At 39.4% G+C, this 22020-nt stretch overlaps 1 protein-coding gene across 1 annotated transcript in view; it reads left to right on the forward strand.

Moving 5' to 3' along the window:
* The window catches only part of noc3l (NOC3-like DNA replication regulator), a 60802-nt gene that overhangs the window by 2952 nt on the left and 35830 nt on the right, over positions 1–22020 (forward strand). Inside the window, exons 2-7 of the mRNA XM_043712463.1 lie at positions 1194–1401; positions 6296–6419; positions 9225–9382; positions 9876–9932; positions 11699–11841; positions 20280–20441. Coding sequence (XP_043568398.1) covers positions 1194–1401; positions 6296–6419; positions 9225–9382; positions 9876–9932; positions 11699–11841; positions 20280–20441 — 852 coding nt within the window. The remainder of the gene's footprint in view (positions 1–1193; positions 1402–6295; positions 6420–9224; positions 9383–9875; positions 9933–11698; positions 11842–20279; positions 20442–22020) is intronic.

The raw sequence follows: 22020 nt of genomic DNA on the forward strand, positions 1-22020 counted from the left end.
AGTGTTTGGTATGCTTTCCTTTATTGGTCACAGTATTGAGTACAGGAGTTGCGAACCTATGTTGCGGCTGTACTGGACATTAGGCCACTTTTGGAATACCATATGCAATTCTGGTCTCCCTGCTCTAGAAAGGATGTTGTGAAACTTGAAAGGGTTCAGAAAACATTTGCAAGGATGTTGCCAGGGTTGGAGGGTTTGATCTATAGGGAGAGGCTGAATAGGCTGGAGTTATTTTCCCTGGAGCATCGGAAGCTGAGGGGTGATCTTTGAGAGGTTCGTAGAAACATAAGGGCCATGAATAGGATAAATAGACAAGGTCTTTTCCCTGAGGTGGGGGAATTCAGAACTAGAGGGCATAGGTTTAGGGTGAGAGGGGAAAGTTTTAAAAGGGACCTAAAGGACAACTTTTTCGTGCAGGTGTGTGGAATGAGCTGCCAGAGGAAGTGATGGAAGCTGGTACAGTTACAACATTTAAAAGGCATCTGGATGGGTTTACGAATGGGAAGGGTTTAGAGGGATATGTCCAATGCTGACAAATGGGACTAGATTAATTTAGGATAACTCGTTGGCATGGATGAGTTGGATCAAAGGGTCTGTTTTTGTATTGTAATATCTATGACTCTATTTGCAGCCAGAGATCAACAATTTTCTTCACACTGATTCACATAAATGTACTGTAACCTAATTTAGACTTCATTATTTTCCCACTTCACTGAAACCACCTACTACCTTCATATTTTCTATTTAGTGATATTCTAACATTTCAACATATGGTCAAATGGATAATTAAAGCTGGGACAATGCTAATGCGTCACAGGCATTAATTTTAGTGTTTTTTTTGTTAATTATTTGAAGTTGCTGGATATTTGCTCTGGATGGTTCCATGTTGATATACCACAAGCAAGATTATTCACGTGTGGATTTGGCAGTTATTCGATTTCAGCAAGCATCAGAACCAAACCCAATGTATATGTCAGACAGCACCCAGCAGGAGTCACTGAATAATGGTTACAAACCTGAAGTCTGGCTCATTTTTCCTTTATACATCAGGCACTGTATTTGCTGCAACCTGTTAACCGCACAAGATGAATTCTTCTTGATCTGTGTGATTACTGACTGAATAAGCTTGCTAAGACATCAGAAGGTATGTCTTATTTATAGTCTTGGATCTTAACATCTATCTTCTGTTTCAGAGAAAAAATACAAAGAGAGTTCCGAATTTTCGTAAGCTGCTGAAGACTAGCAATGTGAAGCTTGCAAATAAATTGAAGAATAAACAATACAAACATCAAAGTGCAGCAAAGAAATATAAGAAAGAGCAGAGACAACTTCGACAAGCTGCTCGAGATGTTTCAGCAAAAGAAGCAAAACCATTGGATCAATTGAAAAGGAAAAGACCAGGCAAGTTCTGTTGTCCCATGTTGACATGTAGCCAGGGAAACATCCTGCGTGCATTTCCTTTGTTTATCCTTGTCAATGTTTTGTAAGTTTCACTGAGGTCACCCCTCATACTTTGAAACTCTAGAACATACAGGCACAGGTTGTCCAATTTCTTCATAGGTCTCTATAGGAGCAAGTCCAATGAATCTTTGTTGTACTTGGTACATGACATTAAAATACCTGAGATAAGGAGACCAAAACTGCACAGATTATTCCAGGTATAGTCAACCAAGCTCCTTTACAATTGAAGCAAGACCTCACTATTTATGGTTGAGTTAAAATCCTGCTTTAATTACTGATTAAACAGGGTTTTACTACTGATTTGGAGATATTATTCCATGATTTCAAACATATGTCCATTTAAAAAAGCATACATTGAACAACTATTATCGTTGTTCATTTGAGTCAAATAGGTATTTTTGTTTAAAATTGCTAGTTTCATTCACCTGAGGATTAAATTCAATCAGATCATGTTCTTTAGTAGGGACAGTAACATTGTGCCATACTATGACAGCACTGTTCTCAATTCTTTATCACAAAGTGATTGCTCCACAAACCTATTTGCTATAAATTGAGTTAGGCACCTCCTGTAGGAGGAGTTAATAGGTGTTTGTCTTTTAAATGCTGCATATTGGCATTCTATTAAAAAAAAAATCATGAGTTCAGTGAATAGAATTAAAGAGAATTCTATACTTGGTATAATCGTCATATCATATAGTATCGAAGAGGCCTTTCAGCCTACGAGTCTGTATTGCCAAAAATATACTACAACTGCACTGTGCCCATAGCCTTGAATGTTTTGACACTTCAGATGTGCATCTAGGTACATTTTAAGGTTGAGGTTTCCTGCCTCCACTACCCTCCCAGGTGGTACATTCCAGACTCTCAGCACCCTCAGGGTGAAAACATTTTTCTTCAAATCGCCTCTAAACCTTACACTTTAAATAATGCCTCCTCGTTATTGACCCTTCAACTAAGGGAACAGTTGCTTTCTATTCACCACGTCTGTGCTTGTTATAATCTTAAACACCTCTAATAGGTATTTCCACCCCACCCCCCAATCTTCTCTGTTTTAAAGAAAGCTGCCTGAGCTTATCCAACCTCTCTTCATAGCTCAAATGTTCCATCCCCAGCAACATACAAGTGAATCTCCTTTGCAACCTCCAGTGCAGTGCAGTCACATCCTTACCACAGTGTGATGATCAGAACTACACATAACACTCCAGCTGTGGCCTAACCAAACTCCTGTACAGATTGAACATGATCCCTCTGCTCTTACAATCTATTCCATGATTGATAAAGGCAATCACCCATTTGCTGCCTTAACTACCCTCTAAACCTGTCCTGCCACCTTCAGGGATCTCTGGACAAACTCTCCAAGATCCCTCTGTTTCTCTGAGCTTCCTAGTGTATTGCCACCTTTGAGTACACCTTTGCCTCATTCCTTCTTCCAAAGTGCATCATCTGATGTCTATCCGGGTTAAATTCCATCTATCGCTGATCTGCCACCTGACCAACAGTTTATATCCTCCTGTAACCTAACACATTCCTCCTCCCTGTCAACCACCTGGCCAATCTTAATGTCAGTTGCAAACTTATTTACCATTCTCCCATATTCCCACCTATATCATTTATAAATATTGCAACTAATAAGGGACCCACAGGTTTAATTGGAAGCACACTATCTTTCGGCGCGACGCTCCTTCATCAGGTGACAATCATCTGATGAAGGAGCGTCGCTCCGAAAGCTAGTGTGCTTCCAATTAAACCTGTTGGACTATAACCTGGTGTTGTGTGATTTTTAACTTTGTACACCCCAGTCCAACACCGGCATCTCCGAATAAGGGACCCAGCACTGATCTGTGTGTTATGCTACTGCACACTAGGCTTCAGTCACATAAACAGCTTTCTACCACCACCCTCTACCTGCTATCACTAAGCCAGTTTGGATCCTTTTACCACATCGCCCTCGATCCCATGAGCTTTTACCCCTTTTCTTAAAAATCAGTTTCCTACATGCGACCTTGTCAAAGCCCTATTTGAAATCCATATAAACTGCCCTCCTCTCATCCAAACACTTAGTCACTTTCTTGAAAAATTCCACCAAATTTATTAGGCATGATCTCCCTCTGAAAAAGCCAATCGGATGATCCCTGATCAAACCTTATCTCTCTGAGTGGAGACTAACTTTCTCTTTTACTATTTTCTCAAATAAGTTCTCTACCACTGATGATAGACTAGGGAACTGTCAACCACCGAGTCTATCTCTGCCACCCTTCTTGTAAAGCAGAACCACATTAGCTCTCCTTGAGTCCTCTGGCATCTACCCTGTGGCCAGAGAAATTTTTAAAATTTGGGTCAGGACCCCTGAAATTGCCTTCCTCAACTCCCACCACAGCCTGGGCTACAACTCATCCAAACCTGGGGATTTGTCCACTTTTAAATCCTCCAACTTCTTATTTCTGCTCAAGGGTGTCGTAGTCCATCTTATTAAATTCTGTGATTGTATACTGTTTCCAAGTAAAAAATAGCTGTGAAATACTTATTGAACGCTCTACCAATGTCCTTCACGCACAGATTTCCCCCTTGGTCCCGAATAGATTGTACTCTTACCCTGGATATTCTCTTACCCTTGATAGAATATCAAGGATTCTCACTAATCCTTGACTGCTAGCATTTTCTCATGCCCTCTCTTTTTCTCCTAATTGCTTTCTTGAAGTCTTCCCTGCACTTCCAATCCTCCTTGCAGACCTCTGATATTCTGATCCCTTCGTTCCTGTTGTATATGACTCTCTCTTACTTTTTGTCCAGTCCTGACTATCCCTACACATCAATGGTTCTCTGGGCTTGTTGCTCCTACATTTCACCTGAAAGGAAATGTGTTGGGTCTGTACTCCCTCCAGTATCTTTCTGTATGTCTCTTACTGTTCTGTTATAGATTTACCTTTAAGTAGCTGTATCCTGTCTATGTTGGCCAGATCCTGCCTTATTTTAATAAAATCTGCCAATCCAAAACCCTGTTTGCAGACAATCTTTCTCCTCTTCCATCACAAAATGTTTATTGTTGTGGCTGCTATCACTGAAATGTTCTTCCACTGTCACCTTGAGCATGTGTTCAGCTTCATTCCCAAGCATTAGGTCCAGCACTGCACTGACCCTGAAGGACCATCTACATGTTGGTGTAGCGAACTCTCATATACACATTTCAATAAAAATGCCAACTTTGAACTCTATATACTATGATTATCCCAATTAATATTAGGGTAGTTGAAATCCCCTAATATAGTTACCCTATTATTGTTTTTATGGACCTTAGTGAATTTACTCAATTGCCTGCTGACTGTTCAGGGCCTCTCACACAGAATGATGTTAAAGTTATTAATTGGTCAGTATTTTGAAGTCAGCATTGAAGAAATAGGACTGCTTCTCCAGCATGTTCACTGATGCCCAATGGCTTGCAGCAATCTTCTTTGTGACATCTTGCTGCATTGGGCAGCTTATCCAGTGTATTACCTCTGCAGGTTATCTGTGGCACATGTAAACAGGGCATGATTAGATATTTATTATCACCTCTGCTACAGTCATCTTCCATTCCAGACTAACCTGTCATGATTAGATATTTAGCTATTCCATCTATCACAATAGTCTCCTGTCTCAAGCTGACTGTACTAACTATTAATTAGACATTTAATTTCATGTTCCAAATATTTATGGTCCCAATCTTGTCATCATGATACTTAACAGGGAGACTACCTCTACTAACTATTATCTCATCTCGCTATAGTGACCTTTCAGCCTCAACCTTATTCTGCTAATTAGCATAAGAGCATTCCACTATTCTTATCCCATCTTGCCTTCCATAGACCACAGACTGCCAGTGGTCTTCATGCTTTAATCCTTCCCATGCTTTCATGCTCTTTATTTTCTATAACAGCAACATGACTCTTCATCCAATTACATTTTAAAAATCCTTCCTAAGCCAAAGAATCTAAGTTGGGAAGTAGAAATTAAAACTTTTTATTTCATTTTAGATAATGTACAGAAGAAATATAGAAAGATTAGATTAAGGGAGAGATGAAATAAAAAAGAAATGAAAATAAATTAACATTTCAAGAATATCCAACAATTAAATTTTGTCAGAATGACACCCAAAGCTTGTTTAAAAATACGTTTTAATTGCAGGAGAGTGTGGTTGGTAGTTATTAAGATCTATCATGCTGTTTAAAAATTAATTTAACCCTTGAATTAGCTCTTGCTTTATTTTACCACAGTAGATAATGCAGAACGTTACAACGCCCTTCAGCCCTCGATGCTGCATCGACCTGTGGAACCAATCTGAAGCCTATCTATCCTACACTATTCCATTTTCATCCATATGTTTATCCAGTGACCATTTAAATGTCCTTAAAAGTTGGCGAGTCTGTCGTAGGGCAGTGCGTTCCATGCACCATCTACTCTCTGAGTAAAGGAACTACCATTGACATCTCTTCTATACCTATCACCCCTCAATTTAAAGCTTTGTTCCCTCATGCTAGCCAGCACCATCTGAGGAAATAGGTACACTATCCAAAGAGATAAATACAGTAACTTTGCTTAACGTTTAATGCCAAATCTATCAATAAAGCACTGATGGGGCAAAGTTTGTAGAAAAGCAGGATAAATCAGCAACTTCAGCATTTAACTATGTATGTACAGACTTTGAAAGCTTATCTGGAAGGTTTACACCATACTAACATTAGCCGAATTATTACTACTGCATGATCCATGCCACAGCCTTTTATGCATTGTTCCTGCAAAAAGTATCATGTGATTCTGCAAATTATTGATCTGTTTTGTTGTTCACATATACAAATAGATGAAGAAGAGGAAGAAGTGGAAGAGGATGTTCTACCTTTGGATATGCTGGATGATGATGACTTGGAATATATGCAAAGCATGGGTCAGAGGCCATTATTTCTTACCAGGGATCTTCATTCCAGGTAAGATTTTCATCGTTTACAAGTATTGTTGCATTATAATGTCACAGTCCATTATTCACTATTCCTGCAGTCATGACAGATGTCGAGCTTTAATGATAGTACTATAAATTCAAGTTTGCCTCTAACTTATCCTGGATAAAAGCAAAGCACACCCAAGTTCATTCAGCAGCAATATAAAATAAATTCTTTTTTTGTAATTTTAACAAGAGCAGTAAAATAACAGGATTTCTAATTTATACTTTAGCCCTTTAAATATTTGCATAAACAAGCACCCACCCCCCACACAAATATTACAGGGGAGGGGAAAATAATGTCAGAACACAGTTCTGAATCACCATTCTAGCATCACAAAATAGATAATTTAGCTCCACAGTTCTTTTGATTTTTTGATAACTGATGTGCCAGTAAACATCAGTTATCAGTTTTTAGTTCATTAGTAGCTTGGTTGTACTCGAGGTTATTTCTTGTGATCTTTAACATTCTTCCTCTGAGCGACTCTGTCAAAACAGCAGGGAAAATTACATTCGGAGAGTTGGAGATGGCAGTTTTTCAGAGCAAGGGAAAAGAGAAATGTTGATGCTGCAAGCATATAGAGCCTTTATTTCACTCCCCTCAGAATCTGTGTAAAACTGCAACCTGGTCAAACAGAGACCTGTTACTGATGCTGAGCTTTCCTGAACCCAACACAAACAGTGTCAATTAAAAAGCCAATCAAAAGACTGTATCTAGGAGTATTGCCCTGAAAGCACACAGGTGGCTTGATTTAGTTATAGTCATAGAGATATACAGCACAGAAACAGACCCTTCGGTCCAACTTGTCCCTGCCGACCAGATATTCCAACCCAGTCTAGTTCCACCTACCAGCACCTGGCCCATATCCCTCCAAACCCTTCCTATTCATATACCCATCCAAATGCCTTTTAAATATTACAATTGTACTAGCCTCCTCCACTTCCTCTGGCAGCTCATTCCATACATGTACCACCCTCTGCATGAAAAAGTTACCCCTTGGGTCTCTTTTAAATTTTTCCCCTCACCCTAGACCTATGCCCCCAGGGAAAAGATTTTGTCTATTTATCCTCTCCATGCCTTTCATGATTTTATTAACTTCTATAAGGTCACCCCTCAGCCTCCGACGCTCCAGGGAAAACAGACCTAGCCTATTCAAACTCTCCCTGTAGCTCAAATCCTACAATCCTAGCAACATCCTCATAAATCTTTTCGGAGCCCTTTCAAGTTTCACAAGATCCTTCCAATAGGAAGGAGACCAGAATTGCATGCAATATTCCAACAGTCCTGTACAGCCATACCATGACTTCCCAACTCTTGTACTCAATACTCTAACCGATAAAGGAAAGCATACCAAACGCCTTCTTCACTATCCTATCTACCTGTGAATCTAGTTTCAAGGAACTATGAACCTGCACTCCAAGGTTTCTTTGTTCAGCAACACTCCCTAGATCTTACTATTAAGTGTATAAGACCTGCTAAGATTTGCTTTCCCAAAATGCAACACCTCACATTTATCTGAATTAAACTTCATCTGCCACTTCTCAGCCCATTGGCCCACCTGATCAACATCCTGTTGTAATCTGAGGTAACCACCTTCACTGGCCACGACACCTCCAATTTTGGTGTCATCTACAACTTACTGATGTTACCTCTTATGCTCACATCCAAATCATTTATATAAATGATGAAAAGTAGTGGACTCAGCCCCTTATGAAAAACGTCTTTGAACCCAGATCCCTGGCGCTGTGAGGATTAGTACTAACCACAAAGCCACTGTGCCATTAAATTATGCTGAATCTTGACACCCACTTCCAGATCCAGGAATTCTGCCTCAATAATCGTAAATCCCAAAAATCACACTTGAATTGTAGCCTAATCCCAGAATTATCACCAATGTTTGCATCACAAGTGCTTTTCAATGCTACCAAATCTGAGAATCCTTTCCCTTTGGCCTTATCTCAAAACTTACACAAATGGTGTTACTCCACTATTTGGATTTCAGTGGTTCAAGAAGGCAGTTCACCACCATGTTCTCAAGACCAGTTAGAGATGGGCAACAATATTTGACCTCCCAGGAAAGCCTACATCCCCTAAATTAATTTTTAAAGTAAATAACTTTAACTTGTAAGTAGTATCAACATTTAATAAACATAACAAAATTGTCATTAAAAATAGCAGTTAATTTTGTGATTGATAGCGTATTGGCAGACAATGGTGAGATAGGCACCGTTGAGCTGGGTTTCAATTAGCAGAGGGCACATAAGAACAGTTAAATAAATATTTAGCTGAAAGACTGGTGTGGGGAAAGTCGATTCCAGTTGTTAGGCTCTTTTTATTGAGATTCTTACACACTTGATGCAACTGAAATATGCCAACTTCTGTGAACAGCCAAAATTTATTAAGCAAGTAAAAGCTTTGGAGGAACCATTAACACACTTTGCAGTGTTTGCGAAGCCATGTCAAGAGATATCTCTGAACAAAAGGTACAGTTCTTCCTTTATACAAATTTTTTACATCACTGTCAGTAATGCCCACAAGACAACCCCCAGCACACCATTCCCAAAAGTAACATTGTTGCATGTGCATTAGCTAACTCCATTTGTTTTCCCAAAGCTGTACACAGCTACTTATGATTCCCCTTCGAAAGCAGTGTCCTTTTTTCACTTTTTTAGCTCATCGTCCAAAATGTAAAGAGATGCAAATATTATGTCTTTTTTCCACAAATACTAATCTCTCTTTTATACTAAATTTTAAACTGTGGTTAATTTGATGTAATTATTTGTCATATTTCAGTGAACCAACCCATGCCAAAAAAAGAAAGAAAGAAAATAGGGTGGAACAGTATGAGAAGGTGCCACGATATTTACAGACTGAACCTGAAAAGGAGCTTATCCACCTATTGCCTATCAAAGACAAACGGGGTATAATTCCTCAATCAGTGGAGAAGCCAAGTAAGAAAATACCATGTTTATTTCTGCTCCTTTAATGTAAATTTGATGGTGTAAAACTGGTTAAATAAAATTATTTCAGCTAGATATAACACCCATATAACTCTTGATCCCCAAAGCGAGTGACCATAAATAATCATTTACCAAAGGAATTAAGCTTATGTTGTATTATGTAGCTTATCTAAAACATTGCAGTAGACTTCAAATTAAGTAGTCGCTTAAGATGCTACAGGATACTGTATTTTTAAAAATAAGCTTCTAGTAAACAACCTTTAATTTAAGAGCTACTAGATGGCTTAGCAATTGAAGCTATTATTAGTGATTTGGTTTTTTTAGTTGGATTTGTGTTTGCCACAAGTTTAAGATTGCTTATTTTCTTAAGTGTCTTCAGAATTTCAGTACTTGTATTGCGATTGTATCAGTATGTCCTTTTCAATGTACTCGAATGCTGTGCCTACATATTTATTGATACTAAATGTTAATATACTTTCTCTAGTCCTAATGGAAGAACAAGAAGAAGAAATGGCTGACGAAAATCTGCAGCAAGAGGAAAGTAAGAAAATAACATATGATATATAAAATATTATCTGGTATATGTAAAATGTCACATTTAAACTTCACGTGTGAAGTGTGCATCACATTGGCATTTGCATGACGTGTATCATATTCCAAAATAGCAACAAATTACAGAGAAGATTTGCCATAATACAAACATCAACTCATTTTTATATTGGTCAAGAGTTTCTACTTTGTGAGCAATTGGCAATCCGGGCCTAAGTTATAGCCAAAAAAATGATCAGTGTTAGTGGTAGTGTTCCTCTCAAATAAATTTGTACATGAGCAAAATGTGTCCTTTGAAGTACTAGTATATTATGCAGCATTTTAGAACATACTTTTGTGTGAAGGAATATCCCTAGCCATATTTTGAATTGATTTTGATTTGATATATTATTGTCACATGTACCGAGACACAATGAAAAGTATTGTTTTGCATGCTAACCAGACAAATCGTACCTCTCATAAGTACATCAGGTAAGAGAACAGAATGCAGAATACAGTATACAGAGAATGATTAGCTCAAATATATGAGAGGTCCATTCATAAGTCTGATAACAGCAGACAAGAAGTTGTTCTTTAAATTTGTTGGTAAGGTGCAGTTTTCCTATGCAGGTTTATGGGTTTATTTGAAAAAAAAATTTTAACCCGTGTGTAATCCACCATCTGAGTGACCATAGAGTTATACAGCAAGGAAACAGACACTTTGGTCCAAGTCCTTGGTGCTGACCAGATACCCTAAACTGATCTAGTCCTCTATGCCAGCATTTGGCCCATATCCCTCCAAACCCTTCCTATTCGTGTACCCATCCAGATGCTTTTTAAATGGTAGCTTCTTCCATACATGCACCACTCTCTGCGTGGAAGCATTGCCTCTCACGGTCCCTTTTAAATCTTTCCCCTCTCATCTTAAATAACTTTAGCAAAGCCAGACAGAACCACTTACTAGTTATGTTTAAGTACAGTATTCTCTTTCTTAGTATGTCAGAAATAAAAGTCTAATTTTCAAGGTACCTATTGTGATCTTGTGCCAGATGTACTGTTTAATTTTAAGAAGCACTTCACAGGCCTGCAAGCTAATACAATTTTGACTGAATTGCACTTGAAATGCAACCTCGTGAGAATTCCAGATTACCTCATTGAAAGAGAGAGATTCCATTCTAAAATGTTTCACGTGTAATTAATTTTGATATGTTGTGAGTTATTTCATTGGCAGGTGCAGCAACCCTTCTTGCAAACTGCTCTGTCATACAAACAGTAACATGTAAAATGACTAGATAAACTGTTCTTGATAATAAGAGTTGATAAATGGTGGCTGGAGGCCTAACTTTTATTTTAATAATGTACAAAATTGTTGACATTCATTGAAATAGCATTTCAAGCAGCTTTTCAGTTTGTTTTACTGTATCCAATTGCTGAAGCATAGCTCCTTAAGAGGAAAACGTGCTTTCATAATTGTGAATATTTTAAATGTGTGCAAATGTACATTTATTTCCTTGTAATCAAAGTTGTGATTGTCAATAATATGCGCAGACTGAGACTGAGTGGTTCTTTTTCATTTCCAGAAGGTGGATTTGATTTCTGCTCAAGACTGACTATTGAAATATATTTCTTGTTGCAGATGTTGAACAAAGTATAAGAAAGTTCCAAAGAAAAATCTGAGCAAACTCAAATTCATTATCAATATATTTTATGACAAGGCAAAAGAATTTGCTGATTACCTGCTTGGAAAGATGACAATAGAATTTTTTTTAACAACTGCAGGAGAAGAAATGTTTGCTTTAAAGGAGCCTTGTCAAAAGTTGACCACGGAAGAGTTGCTACTGATGAGAAGACAGACGTTACAAGAGAAAAAGATCCAGATAGCCACTTTGGGATCATCCATCCTGACTGAACCAAACAACAATGTAAGAACGTCTGTTGATGTGAAAAAATATCTTAAACTGTCCCAGATAAGATTTATATTTAGATTTATTGTCACATGTATGTAAAAATACAGTGAAAAGTGTTGCCATGCTCCGGCACCGTCTTGAAACACTGAAAATAATGCAAGATTTTACAATGGAGTTTGTCCTTCTCTCATCTTCCATCTTCCTCCTCCACTGCTCCTCCAGTCGTTGCTTGACATCAGCCAGAGTCTCTGAAATGGGCTCCTAGGTCTCTGTAATGGCCTCTACTGCTGCCACTCCCATGATCTCAGTGTCTGAGCTGGAGCTATTTACTGTGCCTGGGGTTGCATGGATCCATATTTCCTGTTTCCCATCCAGTGCTCCTACAGATGCTGCTGCTGCCCACTGTCCATCCCTTCCGCTGACCTTTCCACTCCTTCACATGCCCGGGCGTAGTTGTAGACTGGAACCTCGGCTGAGGGAATCAGCCTGGCACCTGCTCCTCCCTTACTGGGAGACCCTGTGCTGGGGTAATGGAGTGTATCCAGCCTGTCATGGTATTGCTGCAGTAAGAATTGTGTCTGAGAAACTGACTCCCGTTTGAAGGATGTGGCAGTGTATTGGATAGACTCAGTGTAGCTCAGTGTCTTTAAATATAAATACTTATTGACTTGACTTTAGTGCTTTTGATGGATTTGTAAAGTAGATTGTATTTGAGTTACTGTGCCATGATCCTCTGCAAGAATCTGCTAACATTGAGCCCAATGGAAATAGTATTACAATATTAGGTATTTTTTGATATTCATTCAGAACACTTAGCAGCAAGCCTCTAATTGCAAAAGTATGTCTTGTGCACAGGCTAACTAACTTGTATGAATAACTGTCATAATGTTCATTTTTTTCTTTGAAACTACATTAATTATTTGAAAGCTAATCAAGAATGGAATTAGTTAAACATATTTGAAATGCACCTTAATATGTTTCAATTCTTAGCCTCACATAAGATTTTTCTGTCATCTTTTTTTTAGATTAGATTACTTACAGTGTGGAAACAGGCCCTTCGGCCCAACAAGTCCACACCGACCCTCCAAAGAGCAACCCACCCAGACCCATTCCCCTACATTTACCCCTTCACCTAACACTACGGGCAATTTAGCATGGCCAATTCACCTAACCTGCACATCTTTGGTCTGTGGGAGGAAACCGGAGCACCCGGAGGAAACCCACGCGGACACGGGGTGAATGTGCAAACTCCACACAGGCAGTTGCCGAGGTGGAAGTGGCGGTAAAATTAGATGTAGAAATCAGGGCCAACCTTAAAAACAAAAAGTCAATTGCTTGTATGACAACATGAAGGGCTTATGCCTGAAACATCGATTCTCCTGCTGTTCGGATGCTGCTTGACCGGCTGTGCTTTTCCAACACCATGCACTTCGACTCTTATCTCCCAGCATTTCAGTCCTCACTTTCTCCAACATGTATAGAACCTTTTATTTATGGCCTCTTTCTGTACTTGACTGCCAATAGAAATAGCAGATGGCATTTAGTGCCCACTTGCTTGGCACATTTGTACTTAGTAGTTGTCTCTGTACCACACCTGCAACGTCGTCTCACTTCCACAATTTCACTGTGGCCTGTGATGATGCTAGGCTCAGTGACATATTGGCAACAGCCTTCACCATCTCAGTGGTGACACTGTTCATTCAAGCTGCTGATTATCTGGTAGTCAAAAGGAGGACTTTCTCCCCCATGACCTTAATCTTGAGGGAAGGCCCACTACTATCCAGTTAAGCGTGACACATGATATGGTAGACTTTTGTTAAGAGGTCCCACTAGGCTCTTGCTAACTCTGCAATAGAGTTTATCATTGTCTTGTCGTCTTGTTCCTCCTCCGCTACTCCTCCAATCGCTTGCTTGACATCAGCTGGTCTCTCAGATTAGACATCTATCATCTCCAAATTTCTCTGTCCACTCCTATCAAAATCCTTTATAATTTTAAAGACCTCTGTGGGGCTACCCTTCAATCTCCTGCTTTCTAGACAAATGTGCCCCCAGCCTGATCAAGCTTGAAATTTTTCCTGAAAGGTTATAATCACTCCAGTAATTTAACTCTGAACTTTCTACAGGGCCTCTGTCTCATTTCTCTAATATGGATGCCAAAACTGTCCCTGGAGCTCAAAGTAGTAGTGCACCCAAGGTTCTTTACATGTAACATATTGATCAGAGACATTGATGGAATTGTGTTATAGTTCCAAGTCAAGATAGAATGAGACTCGGAAGGAAACTTGGATGCGGTGGTATTCCCATGCATGTGCTACCTCCCAGGTGGTGGAACACGTCAGTTTGGAAGGTGCATTTGAAGGAGCCTTGGGAGTTACTGTAGACTATGTGCACTGCTGCTACTATATGTCAATGGCAAGGGCAAAATCTTGAAGATGGTGGATGGGATACCATTCAAGTAGGCTGTTTTGTCTTGGATGATGCCAAGCCTTGATTGTTATTGGAGCTGCACTTATGCATGCAACTGAAGAGTATTCCATCATGCTCCTGACTTGTGCCTTGTAGAGAGTAGGTTGGTATAGGGTGTCAGGAGGTACTTTACCTGTTGCAGAATTCCTAGCCTCTGGTCTGCTTTTATTACTCAGAATTTATATGGCCAACCCAGTTCAGTTTCAGGCGAAAGTGAGGACTGCAGATGCTGGAGATTAGAGTCGAGAGTGGGGGAAATCGACGTTTTGGGCAAAAGCCCTTCATCAGGAATCTTCAGTCCTAATGAAGGGCTTTTGCCCAAAATGTTGATTTTCCTCTCCTCAGATGCTGCCTGTCCTGCTGTGCTTTTCCAGCACCACACTCTCAACCCCAGTTCAGTTTCAGATCAGTGATAACCCCGGGATGTTGATAATCAGGCTTCGGTGTCAGTAATGCCTTTAGACCTTAAAATGTAATGGTTATATTCTCTTGTTGGAAATGGTCATTGCCTGGGACAAATGTTATTTATCGTCTTATCAAACTAAACGTAGCAACTTGGGTTAATATACATATATGACCCTTCAATCTGTCTGTTTATTTGCTCTTTTTAGGAAGTTATTTTCAAATATTATTCTTCCTACCAAAACCTGCTAGTGCATGCATAGCTATGCTGAAGTTATTTTGCAAATTATGCATGGAAGTTAATAGATGTCTTTCTGTATTTTGATGCAGTTCTCCTCTCTTAACTACATCCATGAATTTGATGCCCTCCACTAATGTTCAAATTGTACATCAGGTTCCCTAGTCCAAATGAACCCTGTAAATGCTGAGTAACATCGATCCCAACACTGATTCTTATAAAACATCACTTCTCACCCTTTGCTAATCGGAGTAACTACCGTTTAACTTCTGCTCTCTCTATTCTGTTTCGTAGCCAGATTATTCTCTACTCTGTTTTAGCCTCCTATCTCCACAGGCTCTGACTTTAATCATGATTTTAGTCTGTGGTACCATGTCAATATCTTAGGGTATTTAAATATTTTGTGCCTTCTACGTTGCCTTCAACAGTCCTTTTGTTACTTCAAGAATTCAATAAGGTTATTTGAGCCTGACCTGACTATGCTTGTTATAGTTCAAGTTTCTAACTATTTGTCCATGATTTTCCTGAGTAAGAATTTCATTATCTTTCATACAACTGACATTAACCTAATTGGTTTATAACTCTCTAGACTCAACTGTCTTCCCTTTTCATATATAGGATCACATTAACTATGCAGAAGACTCATGCAATCATTGAAGCCTACAACACAGATAAAGGTCCTTTGGCCCTTTGAACCTTCACCGGTCAAAAACAGCCACCTAACATTCTAATCCCATTTTCCAGCCCTTGGCCCATAGCCTTGTGTGCCTTGACATTGCAAATGTACATTTAAATACTGCTTCAATGTTATAAAGATTTCTGCTTCTACTACCTTTCCAAACAGTGAGTTCCAGATTCCCAACAGATTCTGGATGAAATATTCCTCACATCCCTTCTAAACTCTTAAATCTATCTCCCTGATTAGTGATCCTTCCACCAAGTGGAACATTTCCTTCCTGTCAATGTCACTCTTACCGTTATTCATATTAATCATGTCCCTTTCAGTCTCCTGTGCTCCAAGGAAATCAACCCAGTCTGTCCAATATCTTTATAACTAAAGCTCTTTAGCCCAGGCAACATCCTATTAAAATCCCTTTGTACCCTCTCCAATTCAGTTGCATCTCTCTTGTAATGTACAGGATGGTTTTCTTGACCAATATCTGGAGGGCAGGTATTGAGAGCACGCCATCTTAGACAGGGTATTGTGTAATGAGAAGGGTATTATTGCCAATCCAACTGTGCGAGACCCCTTGGAGATGAGTGACCATAATATGATAGAATATTTTTTTATCAAGATGGAGAGTAGGATAGTTAATTTGGAGATGAGGGTGCTGACTCTTGATAAAGAAAACTATGAAGATATGAGACCAGAATTGGCCTTGATAGATTGGGGAGAGTTACTTAAAGGGGTGATAGTAGATAGGCATTGGCAATCATTTGAGGAATGTATGGGGGAACTGCAACAACTGTTTATTCTTGTCTGGCACAACAGCAAATGAGAAGAGAGCTGATGCATGGATTACAAAGGAAATTAGAGATAGTTCTTGATCCAAGAAACAAGCATACAAATGGGCCAAGAAAAAAAAAGATCTGAGGATTAGCAACAGTTTAGAATTCAGCAAAGTAGGATCAAGGGATTGATTAAGAAAGAGAAAATACAGTATAAAAGTAAGCTCGCAGGGAACATAAAGACTGATGCTAAGGGTTTCAATCGATACTTGAAAAGAAAGAGATTAGTGAAGACAAATGTAGGTCCCCTACAAACAGAAATGGGGGAATGCATAATAAGGGACAGAGAAATGATTGAGCAACTGAATACATTCTTTGGTTCTGTCTTCACAAAAGAGAATACAAATTAGATACCAGAAATTTTGGAGAATGCAAGATTTAGTGAGAAGGTAACACTGAGGGAGATCAGTACCAGTAGAAAAATGATACTAGAAAAATTGAAGGTGGATAAATCCCCAGAACCTGATAATCTACATCCCAGAGTACGTAAGGAAGTGGCTGTAGAAATAGTAGAAGCATCGGTGGTCATCTTCCAGGAATCTGTAGACTCTGGAAGAGTTCCTGCAAATTGGAGGGTAGTTAATGTTACTCTAGTATTCAAAAAGGGAGGTAGAGAGAAACCATGGAATTACAGATCAGTAAGCCTAACATCAGTGTTCTCTAATCCATTATCAAGAACTTTATAATGGAGCATTTAGAAAGCAGTGGCAGTGGATTTATGGAGGGGGAATTATGCTTGACAAATCTGTTGGAATTTTATGATGATGTAACTAGTAGAGTTGACAAGGGGGAGCCAGTCATTGTGGAATATTTTGACTTGCAAAAAGTGTTTGACAAAGTCCCGCATAAGAAATTATTTTGCAAGATTAAAGCGCATGGGATTGGAGGAAGAATTGGGATGGATAGAAAAATGGTTGGCAGAGAGGAAACAAAGAGTAAGAATAAATAGGTCCTTTTCAACTTGGCAGGCAGTGTAACCAGTGGGGTGCCACAGGGATTGGTGCTAGGACCCCAGCTATTCACAATATATATTAATGATTTGAATGAGGGAACAAAATGTAACATCTCAAAGTTTGCAAATTAAACCAAGTTGGGTGGGAGAGTGAACTGTGACGAGGATGCAGAGATCCTTCAGCATGATCTGGACAGGTTGGGTGAGTGGGCGTATCAATGGCAGATCTAATATAAGTATGAGCTAATTCACTTTGGAAGCAAAAACAAGAAGGCAGATTAGTACTTGAATGCTGTAAAGTAGGAGAGAGGAGTGTCGAGTGGGACCTGGCTATTCTTGTGCACTAGTCATTGAACGTAGGCATGCATGTGCAGCAGGCAATAAAGAAGGCAAATGGTCTGTTAGCCTTCATAGTGAGAGGTTTCGAGTACAGGAGTAGGTATGTGTTGTTGCAGTTATACACTGCCTTGGTGATGCCACACCTAGAATACTATGTGCAGTTTTAATCTCCTTTTCTGACTTGCTCTTGCTCTTAAGGGAGTGCAGTGAAGGTTTAACAGGCTGATTCTAGGGATGGCAGGACTGATGTATGAAGAGAGATTGACTAGGTTAGGATTATTTTTGTTGGAGTTCAGTTGACTGAGGGGGGATTTCACAGAGACTTATAAAACTCTAACAGGACGAGACAGGGTAGATACAGAGAGGATGTTCCCGATGGTGGTGCATCCAGAGCCAGAGGTCACATTCTGAGGATTTGGGGTGGACCATTTAGGACAGAGATGAGACATTTCTACATCCAAAGAGTGGTGGGCTTGTGGAATTCATTACCACAGGAAGTATTTGATGCCAAAACATTAAATGTATTCAGGAGGTGACTAGATATAGCACTTGGGGCGAATGGGACCAAAGGTTATGGGGTGAAAGCAGGATTAGGCTGTTGAGGTGGATGATCAACCATGATCATGATGAATGGTGGAGCAGCTTCAAAGAGCCAAATGGTCGCCTCCTCTATGTTATGTCTATGTTAACTGTACAAATGCTCTAGCTGTGGCCTAAGCAACATTCTATACAGTTCTAACAGAACCTCAGTGCTCTTAATTTCTATGCCTTGGCTAATAAAGTCAGGTATCCCATATTCTTCTTTAATCATATTATATATCTGTACTACAACCTTAAGGGATTGGTGGACATGCACATCAAAGTCTCTCTGTACTTCAGTGCTTCCCAGGGTCCTATCGTTAATCACATATTCCCTTGCTTTGTTTGTCCTGTCCAAGTGCATCACTTCTCACTTAACCTGAATTGAATTCCACTTGCCTCTGATCAGGCCATCTATATCCTCTTGTAACCTAAGGCTATCTTCCTCACAATTTACCACTCCTCCAATTTTTGTATTATCTGTGAACTTACTGATCAACCTGGGTTCGTTTCAAGTCTAAATAATTTTTTATATACCATAAACAGCTAGGATCGCTGCAGAACCCCACTGGCTATAGACCAGTCACAAAAACACACCTCGGCCATTACCTTCAGCTGCTTGTCATACGGACAATTCTGAATCCAAATAGCCAAATTTCCCTGGATCCCTTGGACTCTTACTGTTGCTATCCTTCTCCCATGTAGGATCTTATTAAAAACCTTCCTGAAGTTCAGTAGATTGCATCAAAATGTATTGCCTTCATCTACTCACATGTTCACCTTTACAAAAAAATTAATTCAGGTTGGTCAGGCATGACGCGTGACCTACCCTTAATAAAGCCTTCTGACTGTTCTTGATTTATCTCTGCCTTTCCAAATGCAGATTAATTTTGTTCCACCACTTTCCTGTAGTTTCCTGGTTTATACCTTCCTCCCTTCTTTAATAATACACATTGGCTGTCCTCCGGTCCGCTGGCACCTGTGTTATGGCTAGGGAAGAATTGAACGTTATTGCCACGGCCTGACTGTTTCCTCTTGTGGTGATATTATGGCTTTAAGAGTTGTGTTTTGTCCTGTTTCTCTTTGAAGAGAGGTTTTGAACCAAAGGTATTTGAAGCCAATAAAGTAAACAGCTTGTCAGGCCTTGTTTTTTTTTCAAAGTTAGAACAATAGAAACAGCATTTATGGATGGAGTGAGGTTCCCTTGGAGCCATGGTTTTAGTTTAACTTTCAGCATTTGATGGAGTTTTGAGATTGACTATGGAAGCTCACTCTCTCTGAGAATTTCCTCTCTGTGGCACCTAAAAGATTGGGTTCCCTTTCTGCTGCACGAATTATATGTGAGACAATCTTTTTTCCTGATGTTGCCTTTGCTATACTGGAACAGTTGCTATTTACTAGTTAAATAGTATATCATTCTGTTACGTTTTACAGTCAAGTTAACATTATACCAATTTATATTCCTTTTGGTTATTTTTATCTGGGGGAAGAATAAAGCGATAAAAGCAAATTACTGCAGATGCTGGAATCTGAAACCAAAAAAGAAAATGCTGGAAAATCTCACTGGCAGCATCTGTAAGGAGAGAAAAGAGCTGATGTTTCGAGTCTAACTGACCCTTTGTCAAACCACCTTACACTTGCCTTTCAATAAGATGGTGTAGACCCTAACTTCTATCTCCTTGATATATTTGAAGGGGGTTTGGTCTGGTCTATAACACTGCCTTCTAATCTTGTAGTATATTCCCTTTTCTCGTGATTATCATGCGTATTTGTAAAAATGCCTTTGTTAGTTCTCCCGTAATATGTGCTTGTTGTCCATTGTGATTTTATTATTTGTACAATTAAGTGGTTCTGTCCCCTTTTCTGAAATTTCTTTGTAGTTTAAAAAATATATGCACCTTGGATCAATCTTGAATTTGAGAAATAAGACACTTACAAATTTATCTAAAGTGATTATTCTGTTCACAGATAAAAAAGCTGAAGGAACTGCGTTCAATGCTCATGGAAAGGGATCCAAATGTTGCAGTAACAGTACGGAAACTGGTGATGGTATCTTTGTTGGAGATCTTCAAAGACATCACACCATGCTACAGAATACGGCCACTAACTGAAGCAGAGAAAACTACAAAGGTACTGAATAAATTTGGTAAAGTTCCAAATGGTGCAATATTATATGATTTACTTTGTTCTAATGACTGCCCTGCTATAAGTTTGAAATAATCTGTATCTATAATAATTAGTTAACTCGTATATATTTATAATTGTTGTGTAGTTTGTATCACGAGTGTGAATATCTATATATCAGGCATGCTAAATGTTGTACTGTAGTTGACCCTCATTTGCCAGAATTTCATCCTTGTAAACAAAGGAACCAATTGGTGTTAACTAAACATGCTATAACTTACACAAGTAGAAAATTCATTAATGGACAAACAGCACGCAGAAAGAAAAATTTCCCAATGAAGATTAGCAAATCTTTAGCAATATAAAAACTGAAAATTTGGAGAAAGCAAACCAGTGAAATGTCTTAAATATTGTTTTCTTTAGCGGCCATTTCATTTTATTAACTTGGAAATATAATGCTGAAAAATAAAGGTGATGTCACAATGTGCAAAAATTGCCTCTGTTTAAAATTTTGCTCCTTTTTTTGGAAGTTTGTCTTAGTCAACCAGAGCTTCCCTCCCAATATTTTTAATCTCTGCACAAATGAAATTTTACTTTTGGAAGTGTTTACTTGATGGTGTGCTCATTTTACACAAAGCATGAAATACAGAATTAACTGAAAGAAAAAAGATGTTAATCGTAGAACCCCTTCAATTAGTGAGTTTTGAGAAGATTTGTAGCTCAGGTTGAGGATCTGGATGTAAGTTTGCCTGCTGACCTGGAAGATTTGTTTTCAGCTCTCTCGTCACCATACTAGGTGACATCATTAGTGAGCCTCTGATGAAGCACTGGTGTTTGTGACCCGCTTTCTATTTATGTGTTTAGGTTTCCTTGGGTTGGTGACATCATTTCCTGTGGGGATGTCATTTCCTGTTGTTTTCATCAGATGGTAGTAAATGGGGTCGGTTATTAATGTGTTTGTTGACAGAGTTCCAGTTGGAATGCCATGCTTCTAGGAATTCTCGTGCGTGTCTCTGTTTGGCTTGTCCTGGGATGGATGTGTTGTCCCAGTCGAAGTGGTGTCATTCCTCATCAGTGTGTAAGGATACTAGTGATTGGGGGTCATGTCTTTTAGTTGCTAGTTGATGTTCATTATCTTGGTAGCTAGATTAGATTACATTACATTACAGTGTGGAAATAGGCCCTTCAGCCCAACAGGTCCACACCGACCCGCCGAAGCACAACCCACCCATACCCCTACCTTCCATATCCGCCACAGATTCACCTGCACCTCCACACACATCATCTATTGCATCCTCTGCACCCGATGTGGCCTCCTCTATTTTGGGGAGACAGGCCGCCTACTTGCGGAGCGTTTCAGAGAACACCTCTGGGACACCCGGACCAACCAACCCAACCACCCTGTGGCTCAATACTTCAACTCCCCCTCCCACTCCACCAAGGACATGCAGGTCTTTGGACTCCTCCATCACCAGACCACAACAACACGACGGTTGGAGGAAGAGCACCTCATCTTCCGCCTAGGAACCATCCAACCCCAAGGGATGAACTCGGATTTCACCAGTTTCCTCATTTCCCCCCCCCC

This window comes from Chiloscyllium plagiosum, chromosome 22 (assembly GCF_004010195.1).
Source record: "Chiloscyllium plagiosum isolate BGI_BamShark_2017 chromosome 22, ASM401019v2, whole genome shotgun sequence".
NCBI lineage: Eukaryota > Metazoa > Chordata > Chondrichthyes > Orectolobiformes > Hemiscylliidae > Chiloscyllium > Chiloscyllium plagiosum.